Below are 14,236 nucleotides of genomic sequence, written 5' to 3' on the forward strand. Positions count from 1 at the left end.
ACTGCAAAATATATCACTCAGTTACATCAAAATTTCAGATTTAAAAATGCTAGCCTATTGTAAAACATGAAAAATACTTAAAGATGTCACCTGTTCCTTTTCAAGTTATCTTTATTTTTTGCAAATATCAAACAGGATTTTCTTTAATTAAGTAACCCATTCCTTCCTCTATTGATCACTGTAAACTTCATCATAAACCAGTTCTTTCATTTACTATAAACAAGGTAACCCAGAAGTAGCAATAAAACTAACTCTGCACTGACGCCTTAAAATACAAATTATGTAGTCCTCAAACTTACCCTATGAATGCTTGAAATAAAATGGTAATAATAACTTCCACTATCTTGATAGACTTCCCGCAAAAACCAGATTCATGTGTCTATTTATGCATATTGTATCAGCAGTAAACAAAAAGTATAAGTTGTAAAATATCACAGTGTAATTCCACTTTTATAAATAAACAAAAAACTACATAATATATATGCATTTGTGTATCTGGGAAGAGAAAACAGTATAGAAGGATGGGTACTAAATAATTAACATTGGGTTAGTGGCATCTAACAGAAGATACATTTTTTTTCTTTATCAGTTTTGACCCACTACAATGAACATGTATTATTTTATAATCTTTTTTTTAAAGATTTTATTTATTCATTTGACAGACAGAAATCACAAGTAGGCAGAGAGACAGGCAGAGAGAGATGGAGAAGCAGGCTCCCTACTGAGCAGAGAGCCTGATGCGGGACTCGATCCCAGGACCCCGGGATCCTGACCTGAGCCGAAGGCAGAGGCTTTAACCCACTGAGCCACCCAGGCGCCCTATTTTATAATCTTTTAAAGTTTATAATAAAGTTTTTAAAAGGGAGGGGATGTAGGTAAATGACAAAATTTTCTCACAATTCATTGTGAGTGTATTAGAATTGAGATATTGTTTTTAGCAATCTGAAGTTATTTACCTAACTAGAAAAGTTAAGATTTTTTTCTTTACAATTATGATATACTTGTAGAAAGTCTTGTGCTTCTGTAAATTTTCACACACTATTTTAACACCCTATGAATAAACAGAAAATGAAGGAAGTGAAACAGAGAGGTTATATACATTGTTGGAGGTCACACAGTAAAATCATATTCTCCTGCCTCCTTGTGCTATGCTCTTCCTAAAATAAACTGGCTGTGTATGTTAAAGTTAAATACAGATGTTACGATTCTGTGGCAAATGGTAATGAGTATCGCCAAAGATACCACTGTAGCAAAGACATTCTCCATCTCAACTCCTAATGCAGTGATGGGAAAAACAAAATAAGAACCCTGTTGCCTCTGCTGCTAGCTCTCTCTCTCTGCAATTACAGAAATAGATCCTGAGAAAGTCATGAAATAACTACCATGTACCTGGTGGGATTTCCTGAAATGAAGCAGAACCTGTAGTGTGCTAAACTATAGTACAACAAAAAAACAAACAAAACAAGAATACAATATTCAGCTATTCTGGTGGTTTCAGGAGAGCCCGAGTTTTGGACTCCTAAGTAATGGGAAGTCGGGGTAGGTGGTGATTTAATGCACTTGGAATATTTAGTTTTACTCTATAAAGCTTTATAAGCACATGTGCATAAAACTCAGAAAATGAATTTTATCTAGATTAAACATAAATCTGAGACTATTAGTAATATCATGAAAACTGCAGGGCATCTTTGTTATCTATTTCCTTTTTTTTTTTTTAAGCTAACTGGCTAACATTTTCTCCTTGGACCACCATGTCTTAAAAATGCAACAACAGATCTTCCTTTGGAAGTGAGGAGATGGAAGGAGCACAGAAAAAGTGCCCAAGTTCATGCTGCTTCGATAAGTGGGTAATATCTACTAATCATTCATTGAAGGAACAATTTTTAATAAACTTGTAACTGACCAAAACTTGTCAGAGAAATGGATCACTGACAATGGCACTGTTTCTAATTGGAATGTGAGCCAGTTCTCAGATTTAAGACCTGTAAACTGCCTAAGAAATCATGACAGTAATAGGACATTAACATTTAATCCACATTAAAGGTATTTTAATTTACACACATTCATAAGACATATTTCTTTGTTAAAAGGAAAGAAAGATTTATGAAATTGATCTTCCAAAAAGAAAAACTTCATGCTGTTTTATCTCATGATCATAGTCTGAGGAAAGTGTCGGTTTTAATATGCACATTTACCCTAAACCTCAAATATATATTGGCTTAGGTGAGAAAAATAAATTAAAATGCTGGGAGGAGAGGGATCTATTATGTTGAAGTCCTTACATGAGGCAATAAATATTTTTCATCAGTGTTTAATAAATATATAGACTATATGAGTAATGTCAGCGCATTCTGAGATACTATATTCTCAAACTCATCTGGACAAATGTCAAAAACATTTTTTCAGAACACAGTGGGAAAATATTAAAATAAAACATATTTTAAAATGTAACATATGAAAGATAAGTGACTTTAGAATAGGGTTTAAAACTTCTGTTTGCATTTTCTGGCTCATGTTGTATGTCAACTGAATCCTCAAAAGTATTACAATATTAAATTAACTATATTTATTCTTGTATTAAAGAATTATTAGTCTGTGAACTAAAATACAGCAGTTTTATTTGTAAGTTCTATTCAAAATAGCCTAAAACAAAGAGGAAAGGGCTTTTATTAGAACCAGTAGTGTTACTGATGAGCATGTACTAGATAGCAACGGGCCTGCCTAGATTTCTGGCAAGCAGCAGCTATATTCTACAAACCACTGATGGGCTAAACAAGCTATTAATGACAGTTGCTTTAACACTTAAAATGGTCAGGCTGTGTTACCTGACCACAAGGACAAGTAGGTCACCATTCTCAAATGTTATAAATATAAGAAACATAAATGAGACCTCTGTGGGGAGAAAAACCCACAGGTATGGCTCCAGAGTTCTTTTGCTATTCAACTATTAATAGAAAGCAAATCCCACTTAAAGTTGTAAACACTTGTAACCTTTTTGACTAAAAGATTTATCATCACTTATTTAATTTTCTACCTAAGACTGAACAAGGTATTAGTCCTAGTGTCCAGCTTTAGCCCTGATATATACAACTTAACATCTGGAATCAAATAAAGAAGAAAAGTAATGAACAGTCCTTCTGTTACTCTTGCAGAGTTAGACGATGAATTTTTTTGTCCTTACATAAACCTGTAGAGTATCTGTCTGTCTGGGTTTATGAACACCCAACCAATCATTCATAGGCTGCACAATCATACTTAATGGGTACATGGGGGAAGCATCTCGATTCTTCAACACATGCGGACAGGACACATGTCTTTTAAATCGATAGCTTTCAATGTACCTTTCTTCCTTGTGGTTGCTGGACTGGCATTAGCCTCACTTGGGAACTTACTAAATGAGGCATCTCAAGTCCCACCCGGACCCAAAGAATCAGAACTCGAGTTTAAACAATATCCCCAGGTGACTCATAAGCACATTAAAGAGTGAAGCAGTGACCTAAATCACCCCACCTCACCCCCAATTATTTGACTTTTCAGAAAAGTGTACAAGGGGAGCCTTAGAAACATCATGCTGATTAGGATAATTCACTTCATTCCCTGCCAAAGGAAGCACGGCACAGTATCCTTCTTTCAAGTAACAAACTCATGTCTGTTGTTTGAAAGAAACAACTCACAAACTATTTTGGCCTACAAAAGAGACAATTTTTCATATAGCTTAACCTAATATATTCTGATCTCAATCCCTCTTCCCCAAGAGGAAAGGATAGCATTATTTTTATAGGTTCCTAATAAAACAAAGATAGTTATATTGTAATCAAATGGCAAGGCTGTAGCTCCTGTTTTCATAATTATAAAGGTTAAAATGCACCAAATTCCACTTGACTACATTAAAAACACTCTAAAAAGTAAACATTTTAGTCCCCATTCAGTAGTTCAATAAGGGTTACTACTCACTACATTATCTAGAATTTTAAAACATAAAATGGTAGAAAAATAGGGAGTCAGGTCCCTCTGTTATAACAGATGGGAACTTAAGAGTTAATTTTCTATACCTTTAGAGCAACATTAAAAAAAAAAAAAAGTCAGGAGCAATATCACCACCTAATAACTACCCAGCTCCATTCCTTCAACCCTTCTGTGTTACTGGCGTCCTATTAAAAAGTCTTTAATTTGTATATGATTCTTCATGAGATTAAAAAGTGTTATTTAAGTTTATTATAAAATATAAGCACAACATGATAAGCAGTAATATTCACTCATTTTCTCTAAGTCTTTAAATAGATATGGCCACTGAGCTCTTTGAGATGTTTTGTGTTTAATTCTGCTGACAATTCCTGTAGGATTCAGCAGGAGAACTACTCAGGATTCAAGGTCTGCTCAACATTGATTTCCAACATTTTCCTTATGAGTTTGTCTTTGAGGTAAAAATGTTCATAGACCCGTCCCCAACCCTGATGGTAGTCATAAGTTTAATACATAACTGGAAGCACAAACAAAAATTATCCCCAGAAAAATGAAGTTCAATGCTAAAATGCCAAAAGAGTGAGTGAAGATCTAGGCTTTGGTGTTACCACAAAAACAGCTAGAGGGAATGGGCTTAAAGTGAGTAGGACCACTTTCAGGAAGTATTGCTCTGGGACAAAATCGAAAATATATGACAGCAACAAGAAAGAAGAAAGAAAGAAGAAGCAAATGGTTAAACAGAAATAAGACATGCCAACTCCTTCATCTCTGCAACACCCACCATTGTCCATTAAAGAACATTTTGCTTTACTGCAGAAGCAGGTACCCTTGAACTAGGAACCATGTCTACAAAATGTTTAGAACTTATAAAAGAAGGAAGGAAGGAAAGGATGGAAAAAAATAAAATTACCTCCCCCATAAAGCTACTGTAAGAAGTAGTGAATAGAAAATGCAAATCAGAACATGTCAAGAGATGAAAATTCTCCCCTCAAAACCAAACCGAAGCACAAAAGTTTTTTGGACAACTAACAATAAGAAAACCTAGAATCAGATATTCAAAAAATAGGAACAGATATAGAAGAAAAAGTATTTCAGAAATGAAGAATAAATGAGAACATGTCCAAGGAAGAATAAATTTGAATGAAAATTTAATAAGAAAATATTATGTGAAACAGGCAAACTGCTTCTCAGTTGTTTGAAAACAAAATAAAGTAATAAAAAGAGTCAAAGACAGAGAATGAAATAGAAGATGAGCAAAGAAAGGTTTCATACATAATTACATAGAAATACATATATAACTGGAGTCTCTGAAGAGAAAACAAAACAATGGAATGGAATGAAGATTTAATACTATAATCCAAAAACAATTATTTCCAGAAATGAGAAAACTTAAGTCTACATATGAAAAAGCCAGAAAAATTAGCCAGAAACATTCGACTTTGAGAATTATTCTAGTAAAAGAAGGACAATGAAAAAAATGGCAATGCCTCAGGCAAAAAAAAAAAAAAAAAAAAAAAAAAAAAAATCAAATTCTACATAAGGGTAAGAAAATAAGGCTAGTGCCACAAATACCAAGAGCAGAATAACATTTTCCAGAAAGCCAAGGGGAAAAAATTGTAAGCCAAGGATTTTATGTCCAGTCAAGCTGTCATTCAAATAGCAAAACTAGAAAACCAGCTTAGAACGTGCAAGATCTCAGGGAATCCTATACACAGCAGCCCAACCTGAGGAATATACTAGTGGGTGAGTTGCACACAAACAGGAGATGAGTGGGGAAATATCAGCAAACAATCTATATTAATTAATTATATATTAATATAGTTAACTTAAATATATATTTAAATTTATATATAATATATAATAATATATAATATAATATATAATTTATAATTATATATATAAATATATATATATAGCTAATTTAAAAGGTTGATTCTAAAAGAGGGTGACAGCATGGATAGAAGAATAGTATGCAAACATCATATATTCCAACACAACAGCAAGAACACAACAAGAAGAAATGGGAGGAGGGCGCCTGGGTGGCTCAGTGGTTTAAGCCTCTGCCTTCGGCTCAGGTCATGATCCCAGGGTCCTGGGATAGAGTCCCGCATCGGGCTCTCTGCTTGGCAGGGAGCCTGCTTCCTCCTCTCTCTCTCTCTCCCTGCCTGCCTCTCTGCCTACTTGTGATCTCTCTCTGTCAAATAAATAAATAAAATCTTAAAAAAAAAAAAAAAAGAAATGGGAGGAAAAGGAGGAAAGTAAAGCACAACAGGAGCACTGGCTATCACAAGGGTTAACAGGTGGGAACTGAGGGATGCCATATAAAAGGTTAAGTAAGAATGAAGGGGAAAAAAGCATTATGCATTATAAAAAATATAAATACAAAGGTAACCACTAGAACAAAAACGCAGGTCTCCCTAAACTTAATAATAATAATAATAACAGCTCTTCAGAGACAATCCACCCATAGGTTCTATACATCTTATATCAACAAGCCTTTCTTCAGAGCTATCTTTTCAAATACAGCAAACAGTCTTGGAAGATAAAGAATTGCCCCCTGCACCAGAAGGCAGTTTTGTTACCAAATTAGGATACCAAAGATAACATCTTTCTCTTAGGTAAAGTATGGGTCATTTTCCTGTCAGCTCCTTAAAGAACAGAGTCCCTCAACTATGACACAAACCCACTGGGTATGCAGCATCACCCATGGAACTCACAGATAACAGGAAACTATATAACTACATAGTGCCCCCTTTGGTGCTGTTAGTAATACAGAGCTTTGTCTCTGGCCCAGAAATCTCATGTCTTCTGCCAGCATCTATTAAAGTATGGCAGGCATACAAATAGGCTAAAATCTCAGGCCCTTAATAAAGAAGACACAAAGAGAGAAAGAAACCCAGTAAATATAACAATACAGTAATTAGGGAGTGATTTCCAGGATAGAAAAGAGCAAAATACAAAAACGTATTTATAATATGCTATATTTTGTATGATAGAGGAAATAGGAATAATACAGTTGTATACATATATATATAATATAATACATATTATAGTTATAATATATAATTGTATATATACACTTAATTATACAAGAATATACACAGGAAGCATAAATCAGAAGTTAAGAAAATCAGCTACCTACAAAGGATAGAGGAGAACAAGCTAGAAAGGAAGTGAATGACACCTTTCTGAGAGATGTACTGTGTACAGTATTTTAGCTTTGTATAGTATTTTAACTTTTAGAAGCATGTTAACATAAAGATATCCAAACATATAATTAAATCAACAAGAATGGGAACAAAGGCACCTAAAACTGAATACAAACAGAAACAAATGCATGCAACCATATTTCAAATGAATTAGCTAACTACGCTCAAGGGGGGAAAGAACTCTTGAATAAACCCGAAATAAATTTTAATAGACTCCTGAAATAAATCTTGAACTTTTTATTAAGTTTTATTTTTCAGAAGGTATGGTTGTAGCAGTTGTGAAACTATTTTACATGTATTATATAATTAAGCAAATGGGTAAATGTATTGGTGTTGTCAGGAGTCACAGTTCTGACTCTGAATGAAGGGAAATACAAATGTGAAATGGGGGGCAAGGAAGAATTTTGTGGTTTGGATTGAAATTGGAGGTGTTAGTATGACTCATAATGTCTTAAAAGTACCCAACTATCTAAGTATCCATCCTAAGTATCTACCTACCTACTTACCCAACCACCTTATTTATCTATCTAATCTAGGACTGAAAAGTTCTAGAAGTAATGAAATTCCAGAGTCAGTGGGCATATCACATGTCCAGACCTTGATTCATAAATCTAAATGAAATGTCACAATTTGAAGAAGTAGCTGATTCCATGAGTAGGAAAAGGAAGGTTTCAAATGAGCCTGGAACATCTTGTGTGCCAGAAAATAAGGAGGTGCTTTTTTTTTTTTTTTTTAAGATTTTATCTGTTTATTTGACAGAGATCACAAGTAGACAGAGATGCAGGCAGAGAGAGGGAAAAGCAGGCTCCCTGCTGAGCAGAGAGCCCGATGCAGGGCTCGATCCCAGGACCTTGAGATCATGACCTGAGCCAAAGGCAGAGGCTTTAACCCACTGAGCCACCCAGGCACCCCAAATAAGGAGGCGCTTTTAAAAAAAAGATGGGGTATGTAGAAACAAGCTAAAAGTCATTTTGAAAGGATACTCCCTGGACAAATCTGGGACAATTTGAGCTTCAAAATAAGTAAGAAAAGTAATGGATCCATAAGTCCTTGCTCACAATAAATAGATAAAACAAGAAATAAGGGTGGGCTCTTCCTTAGAATGGAATGCTGGTTACCAAATCTGGGAGGGAGTGGTAGAGTTGGAAAATCTCCATTTACAATCAGGCAAGAACCACCAATGAACAATGGAGTACCAACCTTCAAAGACCCTGTTTAGAACTTTTAACAGACATAGGCTTTATGAATAGTACACAAGTTTGTGAAAAGAAAAATAAAATAGTACCGGGCAGTATAGTAAAAATTTAAGCTAAGAATGAATAAATGAAACAAGATGGGATTGGGAGGGAGACAAACCATAAATGACTTTTAATCTCACAAAACAAACTGGGGGTTGCTGGGGGGAGGTGGGATTGGGAGAGGGGGAGCGGGCTATGGACATTGGGGAGGGGAGGCGAACCATAAGAGACTATGGACTCTGAAAAACAACCTGAGGGTTTTGAAGGGTCAGGGGTGGGAGGTTGGGGGAACAGGTGGTGGGTGATGGGGAGGGCACGTTTTGCATGGAGCACTGGGTGTTGTGCAAAAAGAATGAATACTGTTACGCTGAAAAAATTAATAAAAAGGGAAAAAAAAAAAAAAAAAAAAGAATGACAAGTTGGGCAGTTCCCAGGAAAAGGTAGCAAAATAGAAAAGTAATGATAGAACAAAGGCCAAATCAAGAGTTTGAGACCTGCTTTTTCCTTTCTAGGATTACAGATAACTACATACCAAGAAGAAGCCATAAACAGAATACATAGGCAGTGCAACTATGCTATGTATGTGTCCTTGTGGCAAGTATAACATACTGCCTATATGATTTTTCTTAGCTTATTTATTTATTTATTTTTAAAAATATTTTATTTATTTATTTGACAGAGATCACAAGTAGACAGAGAGAGAGAGAGGGAAGCAGGCTCGCTGCTGAGCAGAGAGCCTGATGCGGGACTCGATCCCAGGACCCTGAGATCATGACCTGAGCCGAAGGCAGCGGCTTAACCAAGCCACCCAGGCGCCCCAGCTTATTTAATTTTATTTTTCATTTTTAAAAGATTTTATTTTTAAGCAATCTCTACATCCAAAGTGGGGTTTGAACCTACAACCCCAAGATCAAGAGTCACACCCTCTAACAACTGAATCAGCCAGAAGCCCTTTTCTTATTTAAATTTATACTCGCTTTTACTTTTTGTTAATTTTGCTTTTTGTTAATTCTCTATAATTCAAGTAAATTTGAAAAAGCAAAGACTGAAATATATATAAAAAAGGAATTAATTCCACACGTGTGGGATGTTCTTAATTTTACACCATATATTTTTAAAGATCAATCTATTAGAAGCTATAATTCTAATTGTATTTAGCTACACAGCCAATGCAAAGAAGGGCTGCATGTGCTAGAAGGCAAGGGCTCTATGTATCTGCTCAGCTGGAAACTGGAAAGACACAAACCTAAGGCATGAACAGCTGCTAGACAGACAGGTTTCATTAATGCTCAAACAATAAATTCTTGAGTTCACTTCCCTCTTGGCAGTTGTGAAGACTATCACCGACTTTATTGGACAGTAGTGCACAAAGCAGTATGATAAGTATACATGTGTATATGTAGGATATTATGTTATATATTCATGCATTCACATTATTGCTAATAGTTCACAGTTAGTGGGTCAATTTTACAATGTCAACTTACAGAGTCTTTTGAACAACCTAGATAAAATGCATTAAAATAATCCATTTCCCACTACCTGATATACTAATCCTAGCTCTCTCAACTCTAAAATGCATTATCTTTGAAATATATTTGATGTATATGACCCAGATAAAAATGGAATATAACTGAGGGTCAAGATTAGAAAAGAATAATTAACAATTACTCCTGACTGTAATAAGTAGCTATGCTTGATCAAAGGTTTTAACTGTTTTCAGTTGGAAGATTTTCTTCAAATAAAATCTTATTTTAAAATTTAAAAATTTATAAAATAACTAAAAGTGGAACTATTCCGATTAAAGTGGGCAGTGACAGTCTGGAGTGCCACCTGCTTTGGGGAGCCTTACTGGCAGCCCAAGGCACTTAGAAAACCAGTGCTGAGTAAGATTATAAGTAGAATATAAACATATTAAAGAGTCACTAAAAATGAGTTCATACTAGTAAATATTAAAAATAGAAAATTTAAACTAAAATATTTAATTCATTACTATTTACTGAGGAATATGAAACAAGTGAAAATGAAGTCTTTTTAATAAATAATAATTTGTAAGATAAATATAAAAGACAGCTCATTTTGGCACAATGGTAGCTATTCTTCCTTATTATAAGCCCCCAACTGATACTGAAATTTGATGTTTTAGATTAACATTTTTATTCTAATGTCCATATGTCCTAAATATATATGCCACTAAGAAGTGACAAACAGGGATTCAGGAAATAATTTCTAATAAGATTAACAATGCTATTTATTTACATCTCATCTAGACAAATATAAAGTTCAAATATTCTAAAGAGGCTGTCATATACTGCTTTTAATAATTAATTTGTACTTTTTAGGCTCATTTTTTAAAAGTCTGGGTTTCCTGTTTCCTTTATTTCAAGGAAAACCAAAAATCCCTTCTAACTCTAAAACTACTATAAGTCAAAGTGAAGCTGCCTCTTGCTACTGTTTGCTTTTGTGGGAGCAAAAGAAAGCACATTAATAGTTAACAAAGCTACAATATGACATACGAATGAAGTCTTGCATTAAAAAAGTACTTAGATTGTATTTACAAAAGAATCTCTATAATTAATTATTCAACATTTGGATTTGACCAGAAACCAGAGCATGACTTTATAATGCTCTGTTTAAATGAACTACTTAATGTTGTAATGAACACTCAATGCAGGAAGCTAAATGAATTTTAGACCTGGTATAACAGAACACTTTTTCTAATTTTTTGATCAATGGATAAATTTTAATGTTAAGTCATTCTGAATTTCATTTGTACTTTAAAAATGTTTACTTAAACCAAAAATTTTGCATCTCAATTATTTTATATTCTAAAACTGAATGTAGTTTAAACCAATGCATTATTCATAAAGCAAAGACATCAGGAAAAACAAAGCTGTGCCCTTCTTTCAAAGCCGTTAAATTGCTAAAACATACCATATTTATGCATGCAATATTTGATTGTGTTTTTCTTAAAACACAAGCTTGTTTTTGTCAGATCAAGATATGCCAAAAATTCTACACCAAACATTTTTGTTTATAATTAAAGCAATCATCAATCCAAGGATTGTCATCCATTTTATTTCATCTCTACATCAAAAAAAAAAGTAATTTTAAAAAAATTTTAAATTCCCTTGAAATGGTAAGATAAATGAGAATGTAAGTGCCTTCACATAATAACAGTAAGCTGACCCTCTGGGAAATGGTTGACTTTCTCAATACAAGGTATTCAAAGCTCATTCAAAAGTGTTCATTTAGAATGCAGATATCAAAGATGATGCAAATGTTCAAGAGAAAATTAGAACTTACCAGATGTTCTAATCCAGCTTTGATGTTTCCAGATTCCCTAAAATAGAAGAATAAAAGTTCTAAATAGTTGCTAAACAGTTGTCTGTTATAATTTACATTTACCTCAAATGCATTTTATAAATCCTTATGATTTTTTCATATTATCTGCACTTAACGTTCACAATAACACTGTTTTTAAGGACAAAGCAACTTCCACCAAAAGGAAACAGATAATTTATTTACATCTAATAATATTACGACTAAAATTGGGATTCCACTAATAGTTGTTTCAGATTTTTCAAAGTCAGCGCATAGAACAAAAGGAAGTCAAAAGCACTGTTATTTTACTATTCACACAGTATTTATTTCACAGTAGCTTTTTCATTAGAGTTTATGTTTTCTCCATTATTTTTATAAAAATGTTTATACATATTCTATTTGCCATCTAGATTCTACTATTGACATTTTACTCTATTTGCTTTATCAAATATCCATCTACCAATGACTTCATTTTACATAAAAAATATACACGTAAAGAACATGTTTGTGACTACATATCTAAGTAACCACATCTTAACAAATTTTTCCTTAACATTAATTTTACTAACTTAGTGCACACTACAAATCAGAACCTAAGACTGTTGTAATATTAAAAAACAAAATATCACCAATCATCAAACATGATATACTTTAAATGTTTAAACATCAAATATCAAACATCAAATATGATATACTTTAAATATTTAATTCTTGCTTTTCACTGTACAAAAGACTGCTGATGTAACTACAAATAACCATGTTGATAGCAAATATAATTTAAATATATACTTGGAAAAATGTAGCAAATACTTGAATTTTTTCCAATTTTAGTTAATATTAATTTAGTAGTGACAAATGGACTTAGAACTTCCTCACTCAGACCAAATAGTGTTTTAATTCCATCATAAATACCAAGCCTTGTATTTTTAACATGAAAGTATACTTTTACTATGTTGCAGAGAATAATTATAAAACGTCCAAAATAAGAATTGCATTCATGATGTTTAATCTTTCCCTCACACTTCTTTCTTTCTCTAAAAGGGCCCAAAGTTTACTTCTCTTCTATTTCTGTCTCCAATTCTGGCTGCCAAAAATATACTTCCCTCTGTTTCCTTTGTCTTGCTATACAATCTTTCCAAATCTCCCCATCGTTTTCCCCTTCAGATGTGCTGCCTGAAAACTACATTCATGTCTTCCAACTTTTGCTCTCACTGCCCAGTCTGGCATACTGGGAATAAATTCCAGCATCTACTGATTAGCACTCATCTTCAGCCATTCTCTTCTCTACTTTCTGCTCCTGGCCATCTTAGCAATACTATATATTCAACACGTAAAAATTTAAGGATTTCTGAAACTCATTCTCTGGATACAGTCCTAATGACAAATGACAGGAAGAAATTATAACAAGGAATTAGAAAAGGTGAATAGGTACATAAATAATTATTTTTAACTTTATTATTACAAATTCAATGCATTTACTGGAGCTAGAAGTCAAATAAATCTTTACATTGTCACAAGGACATTCTCATCTATTCACCATGCAATTTAAAGTTTAAACAAAAAAATAATGCATATAGTGAAACGTCGGCCAGTGCAATGCATGTGTGTGTGCACTACAATAAACTGAGTCTTCCTCCCATCACTGACTCCCTGTTCTCAAGCAAAGATATTAGCTCTTTGTCCTTCTAAAGATACTCAAGCAAAGTTATTAGCTCTTTGTCCTTCTAAAGATACTCTGTGTATGTGTATATGTGCATGTGTCTTTCTCCTCCTCTTTCTTTTCTTAAACCCAAACAGAAGCATACTACATTCACTGTTTTGTCCCTTCATTTGGCAATCTAACTCAGAGTTTGCACTACATAATACGAATATACTTCATCTCCCCCCATGGCTACACTGTCACATAATGGTTCTTATTAGAAAATAACACTGCAGTATAAAAGAACAAAAATGCTCAGATTCAAAGTATAAGTCCATAATTTATAATCTGAGACCATTAGAATTAGACATGCTTCATCAGAATATTTTGGATTTTAGAAAGGTACTAAGACAGTATGCTGTATGTCACGTAACTTCGGCAGCAAGGTTTGAGCATCATCTCATCATTATATACAACAATGATTCTGAAAGCAACATGAACATCCACACAAAATGGGATAACGAAGACTACGAATAATTTCATTTCAGGGTTAGTTCTGCTATTGGGTTTGCCATCAACTTAGGGAAAATCCCCCAGTTTTTTCAGCTATTCATATTTTGGAATCAAGAATAACAATATGTTCTTTAAAAAAAGCTGGTTAGACTATTGCTTTGTTATATTTCCAAGTGATTCTTTAATTAAATGATATTTACGAAATAGGCATTTTGAATGCTACTCAGGAAAGAAAACTAGACATCATCCTTGACACAGGCCCTTTCTTCCACTACCAAATGTAAACAAATGTATTTAACCACAGAGTCTAGGTGACCCACCATCCGTAATTATCATTTAGAATTGGCCACTTC

General features: G+C 33.7%; 1 protein-coding gene across 2 annotated transcripts in view; it reads right to left on the reverse strand.

Moving 5' to 3' along the window:
• The window catches only part of RSRC1 (arginine and serine rich coiled-coil 1), a 428,947-nt gene that overhangs the window by 214,313 nt on the left and 200,398 nt on the right, over positions 1-14,236 (reverse strand). For both annotated transcript variants that reach the window (XM_046001270.1, XM_046001269.1), the window contains exon 5: positions 11,714-11,750. In XM_046001270.1, the coding sequence (XP_045857226.1) occupies positions 11,714-11,750 (37 nt within the window). The remainder of the gene's footprint in view (positions 1-11,713; positions 11,751-14,236) is intronic.

Source organism: Meles meles, chromosome 4 (genome assembly GCF_922984935.1).
Source record: "Meles meles chromosome 4, mMelMel3.1 paternal haplotype, whole genome shotgun sequence".
In the NCBI taxonomy this organism is placed as follows: domain Eukaryota; kingdom Metazoa; phylum Chordata; class Mammalia; order Carnivora; family Mustelidae; genus Meles; species Meles meles.